At 39.1% G+C, this 20240-nt stretch overlaps 1 protein-coding gene across 1 annotated transcript; it reads right to left on the bottom strand.

Annotated features, from left to right (window-relative positions):
• Positions 1-5020: 5020 nt before the first annotated feature.
• LOC138880158 (uncharacterized) lies at positions 5021-5914 on the bottom strand. The gene is made up of 3 exons (XM_070159824.1): positions 5591-5914; positions 5324-5545; positions 5021-5233 (listed from the first exon to the last, which is right to left on the bottom strand). Exons 1-3 carry the CDS (start codon positions 5912-5914, stop codon positions 5021-5023), a joined length of 759 nt encoding a protein of 252 aa, XP_070015925.1.
• Positions 5915-20240: the final 14326 nt, after the last annotated feature.

The following is a 20240-nucleotide window of genomic DNA, read 5'->3' as shown; positions in this document are numbered from 1 at the left end:
TTTGTTCAATAACTATAAATCAGATATGCTTTTCAATCAATCCATAATAATCAATATTACATCATATGAAGTATATTATAATCAAATTATAATATAATAAGATAATTCTTACGCATTTCATGAACTTTAAGGGTAAGAGTTCACATAATAATTGTGCCTTTTGGATGGTGCAGAAGGAGGAATAGGAACACCTTTTGGTAGCATATTGAACCAATTACCTTTCAGATATTCATTCTTTTCACCATATAAGTCTTTCACAGGCTCTGAGAACATTCCAGAAGCTTCCTCTTTCTTCGTCGTCGTCCTCGCCGTCGCCGTCGCCATTGTTCTCACTGCAGCACCATAGCCAAGAACAAGAGAAAGGGTAAGAATAAAGCACATGAAATTCCATGAAAAATGAAAGGTTTTAGAGTTAGTAGAATAAGCCATTGGAAGGTTTTTCTTGGAAATTATGTTGGCTAAGTATGTATTTATTTTCTTAGTTGAAAAATATAAGGTTTTACGTAGGAGTATATATATAGTACATGTATATATGCATGGAGAAGTGCAAGAGTTTAACTAATATGGAAGTAATTAAAAGATTTTGAGAAATATAATTTTTGAAGTGAATCATACGGAAAAACTACGTTGAATTTTGAATGAAAATTTAAGGGGTACTTAAAAAGAAAATTTTAAAATTTAGGATGAATGCATAGTTAAAATAAGTTTATTCTATCTATATTTTAATAGTAAAAATAATTAATATCAATCTAGAGGATATTCCTTGTACGTATGTGAGGGATTATATGTAAGTTTGAAATGTGTTTGTAGTTTGGAATTAGGGGAATTTACGTTTACTACGTTAACGGTGAAATTGGTATTGTTAAAAAATCCCCCGTCTCAAATTAATTGTCGTGATTTCTAAAAATAGTTGTCTCAAATTATTTGTCATTTTAAAATTTCAATAGTAAATTAATTTTTTTTTTCTATTCTACCCTTAACATTAATTGTTCGTGAAGACTACAAATATCTTAATTGTAAGTATTAAATGAAGAAAGATTATATCTTAAAACATAAATCAAGGTAAAATAGTTTAAAAAAACTCCCATTTAATATTTTCATAAGGAGCGTGTAAAAGAGAAACGTGACAACAATTTGAGACGGAGAGAGTATGTACTAAGAATACCTCTAAGTTTACATGCTGAATGTTAGATTGTATTTAAAGAGATTGCTAATATTTGAATTAAGCCTTGCTTTGTACCCTTAAGTGCTTAGTGCGCTTTAAATTGATTATGATTATATGAGATGGAATCCATTAAATTTCAAGTACCAACATGAATTTACTATTTTGTTGTTGTACGCTTTAAAATTGTGGAAAAAAACATTATCCAGTCACTACGTAATTAAGTAGAAACAAGTTTTATTCCTTAACATTAATTAATGCAGACAATCAACACTTCAGTTCTCAGAATGCAGTTACTTTGTTAACTCGGCAAACAACTCTATCCGGAATTAGTTAAGACTTTTCGGTCCATTTTAAGTGATTGTTTTGTTGTTATTTTCACCTTTTATTATTAATTAACAATATAATTGATTATATTAACCTTAATTTGTTAATTGAAAATACAACAAATACTATTATGCTCTTTTTTACTCCAAGAACAACTTTGAAAAAGAAAGTTAATTCTTTCTTGTTATTTAAAAAAATTAAATATCAGACCACAAAAAAAAAAGCAAAAAAAAAAAACACTTAAAGTGGACCGAAGGGGGTACTTATCAAGATGTCAGGTATCTAAGGAGGGGAATTTGCATCTTTCTTCTGGATTGCATGTTGTTCCTATTTTTCCTATGATTTCTGTGGTGATACTAATATTGTCTCCTTTTGTCTTTTTGTTTTCTTTAGCCGATGGTCTTTAGGAAACATCCTTTATACTTCTTCGGGTTAGGGGAAAGGTTTGCGTACGCACTACTCTCCCCAGACCCCATTAGTGGGATTTTACTGGGTTGTTGTCGTTGTTGTTGTTGTTAGTATTTTAAAGTGATACGCAACAGAATTTCTGGAAATCGAAAAAGAAGGAACACATAAAGAGTAACGAGATGAACTACTCTTGAAAAGTGATTCCAAGAGCTTAATGAAGCTCAGTTGAATAGAGAGAATAGCGACAAGAGAGTGTTATTGATCTTCACAACAATAGCTGATTACAGAGAAGGGATTTTGTGAGCTATATAGATGAATCCATGTGATGTGTAGTTAGTTAGTTATAACTAACTTCTGGAAATCACATGATTCACACGTGCTTTCTAACAACATTCACTAACGACTTTAACTACTAACTCAACTACTAACTCGACTACTAACTATGATTATTCCCTAATTATAGTTATTACATTCAGATACGTATCAATACCCCCCCCCCACCCCTTCAGACAATCCTTGTCCTCAAGGATTAAAAAGTGGAAACTTGAGCTTGAAATCCTGTAGATCCTCCCAAGTATTGTCCTCTGGTGCATCATTCATCCATTTGATAAGGACTTGTGCTATTGCCTTTCCATGCTTCTTGGCCAGCCATATATCTAATATTGCTTCAGGTTCTAGTAGGACATGCCCTGAGTCAGAATGGACCACAGGTAATGTCACAGAAGCAATGTGAGCCCCTAACTTCTTCTTGAGCAGAAAAACATGGAACATTGGGTGAATCTTTGAGTGTGGTGGTAGAGCCAGAGTATATGCCACTTGTCCTACCTTGGAAATGATTTTTAAAGGCCCAAAGAACTTAGCAGATAATTTCTGGTAGGAATGGTTCTTTAGGGGAGTTGTCTGTAGGGTTGTAACTTGATGAAGACCCAATCACCTACTGCATAACTCCTATCAGTTCTACCTTTGTCTGCTTGCACTTTTATCATGTGTTGAGCTTTCTCTAAGTGAGTTTTTAAAGCCCTTAATGTTGCTTCTCTTACCTATAAGCTCCCATCTATCACATCCAACTAGGAATCAAAGGGTTGGTAAGGAAGTAGAGGAGGTGGTTTCTGACCATAAACAGCTTCATATGGGGTCATATTGGTGGCTGAGTGAAAGGTGGTGTTGTACCACCATTCTGCAAGGGGCAACCAATGTTGCCATTCCTTTGGTTTATCAAAGGTCATGCACCTGAAGTAGCATTCCAAATATCGATTGACAACTTCAGTTTGAGGATGGTAGGCAGAAGAAGTCAGGAGTGAGACTTTTTGTGACTTGAAGAATTCTTGCCAAAATCTGCTTATGAATACCTTGTCCCTATTAGACATAATAGTTCTGGGCATTCCATGATGTTTGAATACTCCCTCCATGAAAATTTGAGCCACCTCTAAGGTTGTGTAAGGATGTTTGAGGACCATAAAATGAGTAGCTTTACTGAGTCTGTCTACCACTACAAAAATGACCTATTTACCTGCAGCTTTAGGCAATCTTTCTATGAAATTCATAGATATATCTTGCCAAACTCTTGCAGGAATAGGTAAAGGTTGCAATAGCCCTGGGTAAGGGTTGCCAAACTCCTTTGAACCTTTGACATACATCACATTCCTTACATAGTGATACACATCCCGCTTCATCTTTTTCTAGTAGAAATCCTGCTTTAACCTGTTGAAGGTAGCTGTGATACCAAAGAGTCCTCCCATAGCACTGTCATGATAGAATGACAATAATCTTTTCCTCAGCTCAGGATCTGCACCTAGCAGCATTCTCCCTTTCCTGCTAAGTATGCCACCTTGAAACAAGTAGTGAGGTTTACAACAGGTACCAGATTGCAGCCCTTGAATCAGCTTTTGGAGTGCTGGATCTTGTGTCCAGATATGCTTAACTGCTTCCAAAAGTTCAGAAGAGACACCAAAAATGCTGAATAGCTCAATTGTATCCTCCTTCCTGGAAAGAGCATCAGCTGCAATGTTGTCCTTACCCTTTTTTTAGATATGGTGTAATCATAACCTAATAGTTTGATTAACCATTTTTGTTGGCTAGGAGTGTGATTTTATGTTTAAGTAGATACTTGAGGCTGTGATGGTCAGTATTGATTACAAAGTGTCTTCCTAGTAGGTAAGGTCTCCATTTTTTAACTGTAGCAACCAATGCTAGCAGCTCCCTCTCATAGGTTGATAGTGCCTTGTTTTTCTCTGACAAACCTTTGCTGAAAAAGGCTATAGGCCTGCTATCTTGAGCTAACATTGCTCCAATTCCAGAACCAGAAGCATCAATTTCCACTATAAATTCCTTGTTGACATCAAGTAATGCCAAAACAGGTGCTGTAGTGAGTGCCGTTTTCAAGTCTTCAACTGCTTTAGTGGTAGCTAGCAGAGTTCCAGATGAAATTCCCTTGTTTCAGCAGATCATGTAAGGGCCTTGGAATAATACCATACCCCCTTATAAACCTTCTGTAGTACCCGGTGAGGCCTAAGAAATCCCTCAAGCTCATTAGAGTAGTTGGTTGAGGCTAGTTCACCACTGCTTCTACCTTCTGATGGTCCATAGCAACTCCTTCTTCAGAGATTACATGGCCTAAGTAATCTATTTGGTTTACTCCAAAGGCACACTTGCTCTTCTTGACATAGAGCACACGGGATCCCAATACTTGAAAACCTTCCTCAAGATAAATTAGATGATCAGCCCAGCTAGCACTGTATATAATAATATCATCAAAGAAAATCAAGACTGATTTTCTAAGGAAGTTATGAAATATCTGATTCATTAGGATTTGGAATGTTGAAGGTGTATTGGTTATGCCAAAGGACATGACCATGAACTCATAATGGGCATGGTGAGTTCTAAAAGAAGTTTTTGGAATGTCAGGCTCATACATCCTCTGGTGGTATCCAGATCTACGGTCTAGCTTAGAGAAATATTTAGCTCCATGTAGTTCATCTAATAGTTCTTCAACGACAGGGATCGGGAACTTGTCCATCACTGTGCAATCATTCAATTCCCCGTAATCCACACACATCCTCCAAGTGCCATCTTTCATTTTTACCATTACAATTGGTGAAGAATAAGGACTGGTGCTATGTCTGATTACACAGAGGCTAACATCTCATCCACCGTCTTCTCTATTTCATTCTTCTGAATGGTTGGATACCTATAAAACCTCTTGGTGACTGGAGAGGTATCTTCCTTCGGAATAATTCTATGATCATGCATTCTAGAAGGAGGAAGTTTGCTGGGCTCTTCAAATATATCGCTATATTTCTGTAGTACTAGCTGCAATTCTACAGGTTCACTTTGAGTCTTCAGTTAGGATTCCAAAGGGAACAAGTTGACATCTCCTTCTATTGTTTCTTCTGTTAGAATGCCTAATGATATCATGCATAGTTCTACAGGTTTAGCTAACAACTTATCCATCTTTCCAGATTGGATTAGTTTAGCAGCAGGAGGTTGGATACCCCTCAAGGGTATCTTTTGGACCATGATAGTGAATTCCATCTTGAGCTTCCTGAAGTTCCACATGATATCTCCAAGAGTGATTAACCACTGAATTCCTAGCACCATGTTACACCCTCCAATGGGCAGCACTAACATATCTAAATCAAAGGAAACTCCCTGCATTTTTCATATCAATTTCTTGCACACATAGTGACTGTGTACCTTATTGCCATCAGCTACTGAAACTACAAATGGTGAGATGGCAGTCAAAGCACATCCCAATCTCTTACCAGTGTTGAGATCCAAGAAGTTGTGGGTGCTACCAGTATCAATAAGTACATGTACTGCTTTTCCTTTAATAGAGACTGTCACTCTCATCGTTCCAAAGTCATGAATACCAATCATAGCATGTACAGATACATGGGGTAGTATGGACTCTTCCGGGTCAGTTTCTAAACCATGTGCTATCATGGTTAATAATTCTGCAGGGTCCAACATCACTTCTTTCTCCAACTCTACTGGTTTAATACAATCATCCACTTCCATGGAAAAGAATTACCTTCTGTTATTGCAGATGTGGCCTTGAGTGTGCTTCTCATCACAGTTAAAACATAATCCTTTACCCTCCTTTCCTCCATTTAAGCATGAGTTAAAAGTTTGGCATTTTTGTAGGGTGGTATAGAATTAACAGGGTAACGGTGTTGATGTTTTAGAAAATTTTGGGCAGTGGTTTGTGTGAGAGACTGGTTTGGTCCAAAGTGAGAAGAAAGTGATTTCATAGGGAAGTTTCTAGCATTATTTCTGGGATTTGACAAAATAGGTGTTGAGAGGAAAATTTGTTTTGGACTTCTAAAGTTTGTTCCTGCATTCTTGCTAGGCTTATGGCTTTGGCTAAGGATCTATGATTTAACATTTTAACTTGGAGTCCAATTTCAGGTTTCAACCCCCTTATAAAGCAACTAACTTATTCATCTTGCAATTCTACTCTATTAAGAAATCCATCAAATAGGTCAATGTATTCTTTAACAGTTGTTACCTGTCTTAGGTCCTTGAAATCCCCTATCGGATCGTCAAACAATTCTGCTCCAATCTGAAATAGAGACACCCTACATACTCCCCCCAGCGAGGCCACTCCCTTGTAACCCTCGACTTCATGAATCCTTGATGCCAATGCAAAGCTTGACCTTTAAGTTTACAAGAAGCCAATTTCACTTTTGAATCTTCAGGAGTCTCGTCCACATCGAAGAACTGCTCACACTTATAGAGCCAAACCTTCAATCTAGTTCCATCGAACTTAGAGATGGCCACATCCACCTGGTAATTTCTAAAGGGAGGTTGATGCTCGACAGCTCTAGCCACTCGATCCTCTGCACGATTTCTCAGAACTTCCTCACCCCTATTTGGTACTGGTCCATTCTGCGCATGATTATCCTCATTGCCTAACATCATGTCACGACCCGAATTTTCTATCGTCAGACCGTGATAGCGCCTAACATTGTACCCGCTAGGCAAGCCACCGTTTCAGAATATTCTACCTTTTTCTTTTATCTTTCAAACATTTAAAACTTAATCAATATAAACCAGTGAAAATAATTGCGGAGTAAAATATTTTAAAAGCTTAACTTTACATAATAACGAAAACCATAGTAACATTCACCCAGAACTGGTGTCACAACTCACAAACTATCTAAGATTACTACAAACAAGGGGCTGAATGAAAAGTTTACATCTGTCTCGGTAGTAGATAAAACAGAAAATTAAATGAGATAGAAGGGGACGCCAGGGCCTGCGGACGCCTGCAGGACTACCTTGGGTCTCCAGTGCGCAGTGATAGCAACCAACCTCATGATCAACCACTAGCTCCAAAATCTGCACAGAAAGTGCAAAGTGCAGTATCAGTACAACCGACCTCATGTACTGGTAAGTGCCGAGCCTAACCTCAATGAAATAGTTACGAGGCTACGACGGGGCATACAACATATACAACCTATAACATTTTATACTAAACAAAAAAGAAATACGAAGTGAAATAAAGCAATAACTAGCATTAGGTAATTTCGAAACTCGACTGTTCCACTAGTGTTCAGCTATAACCAGTCCTTAATGGTGTTTCAACACCACAATAATGAACCTCAATGGATATGGACACGCAACAACAACTGATGCGGCGCGCATCCCGATCCCATCATATAGACAACAACAGTATCAATATCCACCCTTAATCCTCCTTCTTGCGGAGTGCAACCCGATCCCACCTGTTCATCCCTATTACTCCTCAACACATATCACCCTTATTCCTCCGGTTGCGGCGCACAACCCGATCCCACCTATCCACCCTTATTACTCCTTATTGCTGCGTGCAACCCGATATATATATATATATATACACACACACATTGTTTCACAGATTAATTCAAATCCTCCAATGTACTTATTCCTCAATTCACACAACAGAATATCACTACGATTATGAAACTTTATTAGTGTAAACTACCCAGCGAGACTAACCAAGGTGTACCACAAAGCACCAATAAACTAATAAAGGCCAACAAAGTAATAAAACAAAACCAAGAAATAATTGAATACTTCAATAAAGAGAGCAACGATTAACATGAAACGATTAGACATGGAAACAATTATGGACAAGTAACAATTAAGTCATGGAAACAATTATGAACCAGTAGCAGTTAGGACATGGAAACAATTATAAACAAGTAACAATTAAGACATAAAATAGTTTTAATAGGAAACAAGGAAGGGAAGAAGCTACAAATGGTAATTTGGTGGCGCACAGGTACTCGTCACACCTATACGCCACACACTTGGAATTTCACATAGCACATAAGTTGGGGATTCCTATTCCCTCAAGTCAAGGTGACCAAACACTTACCTCAAGCCAACGAGTAATTTAACACTCAATCACCGCTTTAGCTCTTGATTCTATCGCCAATTCACTCGTATCTAGCCATAATAAGTTTAATAACATCAATAAATGCTAAATAATTCAACTCCAATGCATAGATATAGATTTTCCAATATTTTTCCCAAAATGTCGAAAATCGACTCCGGGCTCGCTTGGTCCATACCCGAAATTCGGACCAAAACCCAATTACACATTCACCCCCGAGCTTGGATATACAATTTGTTTTGGAATCAGACCTCAATTTGAGGTCTAAATCCCAAAATTTCAATATTCCTAACTTCTACCCAAAATTCCCAATTCCACTATGAAAACCTTAGATTTTAGGATGAAATCTTGTAAAAAGAAGTTAAGGAGTGAAAGAGATGAGTTTAAAATTACTTACATATGATTTAGGGATGAAAGAGTATTTGAAAAATCGCCTCTTATACTTTAGAGTTTTGATAAAAAATGGATAAAAAGTCCCGCTTATATAGCCCTCACCGCTGATAGCGAAATAATGGGCGCGGCCGCGGAAGCTCTGGCATTGCCTACCGTTGATCGCAAAATCCCACTGCGGAAGTGGAATCCCCAGCATGGCCGCAAAATTCTACCGCGGACCACGAGGCCCTGTTTCAGAGACCTGCAATTTCCTGGAATTATGCAGTGTCACACCCCAACCTTGTGAGGTGTGGCTGGCACCCGATGCCCGAAGGCCCGAGCGAACCAACCATGAGATATGATCCGAAATATAATAACTTGCAGGTAGAAGAGCCCAACACGACATATATATATATATATATATATATATATATAAACTAGGACAACAAGGCTGTAACAACAGTATAACAACTATCCAGAAGGCCGATAGGGCGATACGAAAAATATATATATACAATGACCGCTAGTCTGCAAGCCTCTAAGAGTGTAAGACAATCTCAACAGGGCGGGACAAAGCCCCCGACATGCCCAAAACCACACATATACATCTGTAATAGTACCTATGGACTCAAAGTCAGCAACTCCGAAGAAGTGGAGTGCGAAACCCAACGCTGATCCTGGGGGTCCTACTGAGGAGGCACACCACTCTGTCTATTCGAACCTGTGGGCATGAACACAGCGCATAAAAATGCGTCAGTACGAAATATGTACTGAATATGTAGGGCGACAAGTGTAACATGAAAAATGTAATTAACAAGAGAAGAGACATAGAGATAATTTAAATTCTGAAACTAGCCTCGGTAGGAAACTAAAATTCAACATGGATATAAATGTATGCTCGTGACACCGTCGTTCACTATCGCTACTTATAATATATCACATTATATAATAATAAATCCCTCTGTGGGGCTATAATATCCATAACATACCCGGCCATAATAAAGGCTCGGTAGAATCGTACCCGGCCACGTGAAGCTCGGTAATCCCAACTGATCAGTGGTTACACAATATGTGTCATACCCGGCCGTCTATAATGCGGCTCGGTAATGAAAGTAAATACATACATATACTAGATCATAAATTATATAGGTGCAATGCGAAACCAACCTTAAAAGACGTATTCTAAGAAGAGTCGAAGTGGCCTATCATCATTCTTCCCCGACTATCATGGTTGTGGCTAAAAATATTTAATTTTCAACTACGAGCCAACAAGTACTAAGAACATGAGAGTTGTGTATTATGAGTACCTTTGAAGTAAATGTTACTTATTCATGATTTATATGAACGTCGAAAGGAGAACGAGTAAAAGGCTCTAGTTCTTTTTAAGCAAGGAACAAGGAAATCCGAGAATTCATAGATATCCTCTAGAGTAAGCAATCTATGAGAAAAGATCAGGTCTAAGCATCTTTATAAGTTGAAGGTGAAATAACTCGAATCCGACGAGACAATTCGATAAACGTTTATTCGAATTCTAGTCATGCCGAAAAGTATAGCGAAAGCCCTACATACCTTGTCGATGGAGTTATATACTGTTTCCAAGACCTCAAAAGCCTTAGGAATGATTTCCTACATAATACAAACCATTCAAAATCAAATTCAAGCTCATAGCTTAAATAATTCTTCATTTAGACATTTACGCGAACAACTTGTGGCCATGAATTTGTAGACTCTTTTGTAGATTAATTTCCCCCCAACACACCACCAAATTTTACTTTACTACATCTCCTCATCAACAGAATTCCATCCATGTCTTCACAGATCCAAACAACACAATAAAATCATATAGAACAACCCCAACAATCAAGCCATATTAAGAGAGGTTTCTAAAAAAAATCAAGAATATTTCTATAGAGGTTTCAACTATTTCTTAAGAATTCTTACGGTAGAAGTTTACAAAGATCAAAGAGGAAGTTAAATCATACCTTATGTGACCAGAATTACTCAAAATTCGAAATTACAAGACGGAGTCTTGCTTTGAAAAGTGAAACACCGAAGAATTCAGGATTCCGAAGCTACCATGGTGTTCTCCATCTTGAGGATGACTAAATTGTTGTTATGCTTGGCTAGATGGATGGGAGAAGTTTGAGAGGAAATCCCTAGGTTTTTGGTTCTGTTTTGGAGAGGATAAAACGCAGGGGTTCTGTTTTAAAAATTGACTTAAATAAAGAAATTTTGACTAAACCCGACTAGGCACACTGTTCCCGTAACAGTGTGCACCCCTGTACGAAAATATTAATATCTCTCTACTCTGAAGTCGTATTAATGAACGGTTTGTTGCGTTGGAAACTAGACTCATAGACCTTCGATTCGGTAGGTAGAACACACCATAAATCCCAGTATATTGAGAGAAAAGGTCATCAACATTTTATCCAAATTCCAGTGAAATTTAAACCCGTAACTTGCGCGCGATCTTTGTCGAATTTTTAATCACAACTCAAATGACTTCCAATCTTAACGTATAACTATCGCATCATTTAAATATCTCATAGAAATTATCTTCCTACCGAATTATCCCATTTACAGCATGATAACGCCGAATACACAAGGTGAAACATTCTCCCCTCCTTAAGAACATTCGTCCTCGAATGTTAACGGTTAACCTAACTTCTGAATTTTTTTTTAAAAAAAAATTCGCCAGAGTTTTCCCTATAAATATGAATATCCAAAACCTGCCATCAGCCCAAACATACATATCTAAGGCCACACAGGGCTACACATCATAATAATAACATCAACTTGGCCTCACCCGACCATTTACTTATACAATAATGATAATAAGAAGGTTAGCCATAACTTAATTACCTTAACTGTCACTGGTTGATATATGTGCAACACCTGCCATGTTTGTCTCAGGCATATCACCTGAAGACTCAAATAAATGAGGGTATCTGGACTTCATGTCCTCCTCGGCCTCCCATGTCATTTCCTCTACATTATTGCTCCTCCAAAGTACTTTTACTGAGGCTACCTCTTTAGTCCGTAGCTTACGGATTTGACGGTCAAGAATGGCAATAGGTATTTCTTCATATGACAAGTTCTCGGAAACTTCAATATCCTCGATAGGGCTGATGCAAGAAGGATCACCTAAGAATTTCCGAAGCATGGAAATGTGAAATACCGGATGGATTGCTTCTAATTCTGGTGGCAGGTCAAGTTTGTAGGCTACTCGCCCAATTCTCTGAACAATCTGATATGGCCCAACATATCTAGGGCTGAGTTTTCCTTTCTTACCAAATCTCATTACACCCTTCATAGGCGACACTTTCAAGAATACCCAGTCTCCCACAACAAATTCCAAGTCTCGACGTCGGTTATCTGAATATGATTTCTGTCGACTTTGAGCTGTACGCAACCTTTCCTGGATCAAATTTACCTTTTCTACAGCTTGCTGTACCAATTCAGGTCCTAGAAACTTTGTCTCACCAACATCAAACCAGCCAATAGGAGATCTGCATTTCCTCCCATATAGTGCCTCATAAGGTGCCATCTGAATACCGGCATGATAACTGTTATTGTAGGCAAACTCAATAAGCGGTAAATGATCTTCCCAACTTCCCTTGAAGTCTAAGACACAAGCTCGCAACATATCTTCAAGTGTCTGAATAGTGCGTTCGGCTTGTCCGTCGGTCTGCGGATGAAATGCTGTACTAAGGTTAACAAGAGTACCCAAACCTTCTTGAAAAGACCTCCAGAAATTAGCTGTAAATTGGGCACCTCTGTCAGATATAATAGAAAACGGAACTCCATGTAGCCGAACTATTTCCTTGATATACAGGCTCGCATAGTCTTCAGCTGAATAGGTGGTCCTAACTGGGAGAAAGTGAGCTGATTTCGTCAGCCTATCCACAATGACCCAAATAGAATTGAACTTACGGTGAGAATTGGGCAATCCTATAATGAAATCCATATTAATCGATTCCCATTTCCAAGCTGGAATCTCAATATTTTGAAGTAGCCCTCCAGGTTTCTAGTGTTCAGCTTTAACCTGCTGGCAGTTGGGACACTGAGCCACAAATGTGGCTATATCTTTCTTCATGTCGTTCCACCAGTATAGCTGACGAAGATCATGATACATTTTGGTTGAACCAGGATGAACTGAGTACCGAGACTGGTGCATCTCTGTCATAATTTGCTTACGAAGCTCCCCAACATTAGGTACACACCATCGGCCTTTATATTTTAGAATTCCATCATCAGATTGCTCGAACAACTGCTTCTTCTGAAAAGGGATACTCTCTTTAATTTTGACTAACTCCGGATCCTCAAATTGACGCATTTCTACCTCAGCTACCAGTGATGACCCCGCAATATTTTGGACTACTATACCCTGGTCACCTGTATCATGTAGCCGTACACTCAGGTTAGCCAATTGATATATCTCTTTATTCATTTCTAATTTCCCAGCTTCTACATGCTTCAAGCTGCCCATGGATTTACGACTCAATGCATCAGCTACCACATTCGCTTTGCCCGGATGGTACAAAATATCCACATCATAGTCCTTCAGCAATTCAAGCCATCTTCTCTGTCTCAAGTTCAAGTCTTTCTGCTTAAATATATATTGTAAACTTTTGTGATCTGTATAGATATCCACATGAACACCATAAAGATAATGACGCCATATTTTTAAGGCAAATATAACGGCTGCTAACTCAATATCGTGAGTCGGATAATTGTATTCGTGCTTCCGCAGCTGCCTCGAAGCATATGCAATAACTTTTCCATGCTGCATTAGAACACATCCCAATCCAACCCTGGATGCATCACAATATACCACATAACCTTCAGATCCTTCCGGAAGTGCTAGAACAGGTGCTGATGTTAAGCGTTTCTTCAACTCATGAAAGCTCCTTTCACATGCATCAGACCATTGGAACTTAACGGCTTTGTGTGTCAATTTTGTCATGGGAGCAGCAATAGAAGAGAAGTTCTCAACAAATCTCCGATAATAACCAGCTAAGCCCAAGAAACTACGAACTTCCGTAGGAGTTGTAGGTCTAGGCCAGTTTTGTACTGCTTCAATTTTCTGACCATCTACCTTAATACCTTTATCGGAAACGATATGCCCAAGGAAAGCCACTGAATTCAACCAAAATTCACATTTGGAGAATTTAGCATATAATTTCTGATTTTTCAAAGTCTGCAACACCACACGCAAATGATCCTCATGTTCTGCTTCTGATTGAGAATATACCAGAATATCATCAATGAAAACAATTACAAATATATCTAGAAATGTCTTGAAAACCCAATTCATTAAATCCATAAAAGCTGCTGGCGCATTAGTAAGACCGAAAGACATCACAAGAAATTCATAATGGCCATATCTAGTCCGGAAAGCCGTTTTCGGAATATCTCTCTCCTTAACTCGCAATTGGTGATAGTCGGATCAAAGGTCAATCTTTGAGAAATATTTGGCACCTTGCAACTGATCAAACAAATCATCAATTCTGGGTAAAGGGTACTTGTTCTTGATAGTCACTTTGTTGAGCTGGCGATAGTCAATACACATTCTTAACGAACCATCCTTCTTACGAACAAACAACACTGGTGCACCCCAGGGAGATGTGCTGGGCCTGATAAAGCCCTTATTCAAAAGATCCTTCAACTGGGCTTTCAATTCTTTTAACTCAGCAGGAGCCATTCTGTATGGAGGAATAGATATTGGTTGAGTATCTGGAAGCATATCAATAGCAAAGTCGATTTCTCTTTCTGGAGGAAGACCAGGAAGTTCATCAGGAAATACATCAGGAAATTCATTCACGACGGGAACCGATTGAAGGGTTGGAGATTTCACCTCCATATCATGCACTCGTACCAAATGATAGATGTACCCTTTCAAAATCATCCTTCGAGCTTTAAGGTAAGAAATAAACTTTCCCTTAGGCGCTGCAGCATCACCTTTCCATTCAATAATAGGCTCACTTGGAAAATTAAAACGAACAATCTTTGTCCAGCAATCTACATTGGCATAACAAGAAGCCAACCAATCCATACCCATAATGATATCAAAATCGACCATTTCTAGCTCATGCAAATCTGCTAACGTATGGCGGTCATGAATCTTCACGTCACAACTTCGATATACCCGTTTAACTACAGCAGACTCACCCATTGGCGTAGATACCTCAAAGGACTGTTGCAACAATTCAGGCTCTCTATCCCATTTACTAGCAACGAAGGGGAGATATACGACAATGTAGAACCAGGATCTATCAAGGCATACATATCGATAGAAAAGACGGATAGTATACCTGTAACCACGTCCGGAGATGACTCTAAATCCTGACGACTCGATAAAGCATATATGCGATTTTGCTGACCTCCTGAACCAGAAGCTCCAAATCTTCCCGTACCCCTGCCAGCTGATGTCTGCATACTCTGTCTAGGAGGACGTACCGAAGAAGAAGAAGCCCCTGCAGATGCCGTCGGCTGAGCCATACCCCCTCCACCTGTCATCGGACAATGTCTCATAATATGACCTGGCTGTCCACATGTATAACATGCATCAGAACCCTGGTGACATGGTCCAAAATGATTTCGGCCACATCGATCACATCTAGGAAACTGAGGCCTCATCTGACTGAACTCCCCTCTAAACTGTGGACCTGGGGTCCGTGAACTCTGACCTGGACCAGAATAAGTGGTCCGATCCTGGCGCTGTCCCTGAAACTGTGGCGGTGCACTGGCTGCCGGATAAGACTGACGCCAGGGAAACTGTGGTCTAAATCCACCTCGAAACTCCCCTATGTTACCTGCGAACCGCGCCCTCTTCTATTGCCCTCTATCATGCTCTCGATTGGCTCGTTGTTGCCTCTTGCGATCCTCTAGACCCTGTGCATATGCTTGAATACGGGCAATATCCATTCCTTGGTTTAGAGAAGCTGTAGTGCACTCATTTATCAAGTGTGCCCCCAAACCACTAACAAACTGGTGTACCCGATCACTCATATCAGCAACAATCGTAGGAGCATACCTAGCCAAAGAGTTGAACTGCATGCTATATTCCCGAACGCTCATATTACCCTGTTCTAAGTGTAAGAACCTATCTCGTCGGGCTCTTCGAAGCTCGATTGGCAAATATTGCTGTAAAAATGCCTCAGAGAACTCCTTCCATGTCACTGGTGGCACATTAGGCCCCCGAGTTTGCTTCCAAGTCTCATACCATGTCACAACAACATCACGTAGTCTATAAGAAGTAAACTCCACTGACTCAACATCTGTGGCATGTATAATTTGTAAGGTCCGTTGCATAAGATCCAGAAAATCCTGTGGGTCAGCATTAGGATCAACCCCTGTAAATACTGGAGGATCCAAGTTGATAAAGTCTCGAACTCTCGCACTCACGGACCTATCAGCAATACCGAAGGTCTGGTGTTGGGCCTGGGAGGCCACTATTCGAGTCATCAATTGTACAGCACTCCGCAAGTCTAGGTCCTGATCAGGAACAACTGGGAAAGGGACTGGAGGTATGTTAGCTCCTCTACGCCCTTCCGGGGGTGGTGGGGGTATTGCCCCGGAAGCCTGAGAATCAGCCTCATTCTGTGGCTCATGTTGATCTACATTAGCAGGTGGCACCTGACTTGTGCCCTCTCCCGCCTCCTCGTCCAACCTCTGAATAAATTTCATAGCCACTTGTCGTCTCCTAGTGTTAGGCATCACTGAGAAGGTAAACAAAAAGAGAATTAGGAATGAACACTTATGATTAGGCTCTATTGCACGATCTAGATCAAGAAGAAAGTAATAATCCTAAATGCCCAATAGCCTCATGTTTATAAGTGTGGTGCACAACACACCATAAACAAGACTCTACTAGACACGGCTTGTAGACTCCCTAGGACTGACCTGCTCTGATACCAAGTTTGTCACACCCCAACCTTGTGAGGTGTGGCTGGCACCCGATGCCCGAAGGCCCGAGCGAACCAACCATGAGATATGATCCGAAATATAATAACCTGCAGGTAGAAGAGCCCAACACGACATATATATATATATATATATAAACTAGGACAACAAGGCTGTAACAACAGTATAACAACTATCCAGAAGGCCGATAGGGCGATACGAAAAATATATATATACAATGACCGCTAGTCTGCAAGCCTCTAAGAGTGTAAGACAATCTCAACAGGGCAGGACAAAGCCCCCGACATGCCCAAAACCACACATATACATCTGTAATAGTACCTATGGACTCAAAGTCAGCAACTCCGAAGAAGTGGAGTGCGAAACCCAACGCTGATCCTGGGGGTCCTACTGAGGAGGCACACCACTCTGTCTATTCGAACCTGTGGGCATGAACACAGCGCATAAAAATGCGTCAGTACGAAATATGTACTGAATATGTAGGGCGACAAGTGTAACATGAAAAATGTAATTAACAAGAGAAGAGACATAGAGATAATTTAAATTCTGAAACTAGCCTCGGTAGGAAACTAAAATTCAACATGGATATAAATGTATGCTCGTGACACCGTCGTTCACTATCGCTACTTATAATATATCACATTATATAATAATAAATCCCTCTGTGGGGCTATAATATCCATAACATACCCGGCCATAATAAAGGCTCGGTAGAATCGTACCCGGCCACGTGAAGCTCGGTAATCCCAACTGATCAGTGGTTACACAATATGTGTCATACCCGACCGTCTATAATGCAGCTCGGTAATGAAAGTAAATACATACATATACTAGATCATAAATTATATAGGTGCAATGCGAAACCAACCTTAAAAGACGTATTCTAAGAAGAGTCGAAGTGGCCTATCATCATTCTTCCCCGACTATCATGGTTGTGGCTAAAAATATTTAATTTTCAACTACGAGCCAACAAGTACTAAGAACATGAGAGTTGTGTATTATGAGTACCTTTGAAGTAAATGTTACTTATTCATGATTTATATGAACGTCGAAAGGAGAACGAGTAAAAGGCTCTAGTTCTTTTTAAGCAAGGAACAAGGAAATCCGAGAATTCATAGATATCCTCTAGAGTAAGCAATCTATGAGAAAAGATCAGGTCTAAGCATCTTTATAAGTTGAAGGTGAAATAACTCGAATCCGACGAGACAATTCGATAAACGTTTATTCGAATTCTAGTCATGCCGAAAAGTATAGCGAAAGCCCTACATACCTTGTCGATGGAGTTATATACTGTTTCCAAGACCTCAAAAGCCTTAGGAATGATTTCCTACATAATACAAACCATTCAAAATCAAATTCAAGCTCATAGCTTAAATAATTCTTCATTTAGACATTTACGCGAACAACTTGTGGCCATGAATTTGTAGACTCTTTTGTAGATTAATTTCCCCCCAACACACCACCAAATTTTACTTTACTACATCTCCTCATCAACAGAATTCCATCCATGTCTTCACAGATCCAAACAACACAATAAAATCATATAGAACAACCCCAACAATCAAGCCATATTAAGAGAGGTTTCTAAAAAAAATCAAGAATATTTCTATAGAGGTTTCAACTATTTCTTAAGAATTCTTACGGTAGAAGTTTACAAAGATCAAAGAGGAAGTTAAATCATACCTTATGTGACCAGAATTACTCAAAATTCGAAATTACAAGACGGAGTCTTGCTATGAAAAGTGAAACACCGAAGAATTCACGATTCCGAAGCTACCATGGTGTTCTCCATCTTGAGGATGACTAAATTGTTGTTATGCTTGGCTAGATGGATGGGAGAAGTTTGAGAGGAAATCCCTAGGTTTTTGGTTCTGTTTTGGAGAGGATAAAACGCAGGGGTTCTGTTTTAAAAATTGACTTAAATAAAGAAATTTTGACTAAACCCGACTAGGCACACTGTTCCCGTAACAGTGTGCACCCCTGTACGAAAATATTAATATCTCTCTACTCTGAAGTCGTATTAACGAACGGTTTGTTGCGTTAGAAACTAGACTCATAGACCTTCGATTCGGTAGGTAGAACACACCATAACTCCTAGTATATTGAGAGAAAAGGTCATCAACATTTTATCCAAATTCCAGTGAAATTTAAACCCGTAACTTGCGCGCGATCTTTGTCGAATTTTTAATCACAACTCAAATGACTTCCAATCTTAATGTATAACTATCGCATCATTTAAATATCTCATAAAAATTATCTTCCTACCGAATTATCCCATTTACAGCATGATAACGCCGAATACACAAGGTGTAACATTCAGCACATGTCTTTTCCTAAGTCTGTACACCCCAAAGCCTATCCGTAACTCACCCGTGCCCTCGGGGTTCCAAACCAAACATGCACCCAAGTCTAAACAATCATACGTACTTGCTCGTGCGATCAAGTCGCCAAAATAACCTCTTAAACAACATATTTAACACCAAAATTCATGAAGTTCTTAAGAACATTGAAATTTTCATTTTCTCAACTAAGGGTCCGATTTATATCAAATCAACTTTGATTTTTAACAAATTTCGCAGATTCGACTTAATTATTATTTTAAACCAATACCGGGATCCGGTACTAAAATACGGGCCCGATACCATCAAGGTCACACACCATTTCATTTCCAAAAGTTTTTATATTTTCTAGCAAATAATTTTTTTAAAAAATTCTTTTCTCGGGCCAAGTACCTTGGAATTCGATTCCGGACACATGCCCAAGTCCCATATTTTACTACAGACCCTACAGGACCGTCAAATTACCAGTCCGGGTCCGTTTACCGAAAATATTGACCGAAGTCAACTTTAATCAATTTTAAAGGCCAAATTCTATATTTCTCAAATTTTTCACACAAAAGATTTCATGTATCGCGTCCAGACTGCGCACGCAAATTGAGGAGGGATAAAAGGAGATTTTCAAGGCCTCAGAACACAAAAACAGACTCTAAAATAAAAGATGACTTTTTTGGTCATCACACATCATTTTCTTAATTTCTTCTAATGCCTGTGCAAATTTTTCTTCCACTGAACTAGTCAATTCTGCCACTGTATGAACTACATGACCCACATAACCTTTGAGGTTATTAACATCCTTGCGTAACTCTGTCATTCGTGTATTATGATCGCCCATTGTCGTAGCCAAGGTATCAGATCTCGGATACCAAAGATATGCAACAGAATTTCTGGAAATCGAAAAAAGAAGGAACACCTAAAGAGTAATGAGATGAACTACTCTTGAGCAGTGATTCTAAGAGCTTAATGAAGCTCAATTGAATTAAGAGAACAGAGAAATGATTGTTATTGATCTTCACAACAATAGCAGATTACAGAGAAGGGATTTTGTAAGCTATATAGATGAATCCACGTGGTGTGCAGTTAGTTAGTTATAACTAACATCTGGAAATCACATGACTCACACGTGCTTTCTAACAACCTTCACTAACGACTTCTCAACTACTAACTCGACTACTAACTATGATTGTTCCCTAACTATAGTTATTACAAACAAATACCTATCATAAAGGCTATTGAAGCAAGTGATTCAAGACTTCTCCAAAGGGACAATCTTATAAACTTATTTCAAGCATGATCTCCTGCTAGCAGATTTGTTTTTTTTAATCTTGTA

Source organism: Nicotiana sylvestris, chromosome 10 (genome assembly GCF_000393655.2).
Source record: "Nicotiana sylvestris chromosome 10, ASM39365v2, whole genome shotgun sequence".
Lineage (NCBI taxonomy): Eukaryota > Viridiplantae > Streptophyta > Magnoliopsida > Solanales > Solanaceae > Nicotiana > Nicotiana sylvestris.
Note: the sequence above shows the minus strand (reverse complement) of the source record. Positions and strands in the feature narration are given on the sequence as shown.

Bases quoted from the DNA above. Each gene is read 5' to 3' on its own strand.
- LOC138880158 (XM_070159824.1), bottom strand. From the start codon at position 5,914: ATGGAAGTGGATGATTGTATTAAACCAGTAGAGTTGGAGAAAGAAGTG. The intron at 5,546-5,590 runs GTACACAGTCAC...TGAAAAATGCAG, and splicing joins CAGTAGCTGATGGCAATAAG to GGAGTTTCCTTTGATTTAGA. The intron at 5,234-5,323 runs GTAGAACTATGC...TCCTAACTGAAG, and splicing joins ATAAGTTGTTAGCTAAACCT to ACTCAAAGTGAACCTGTAGA.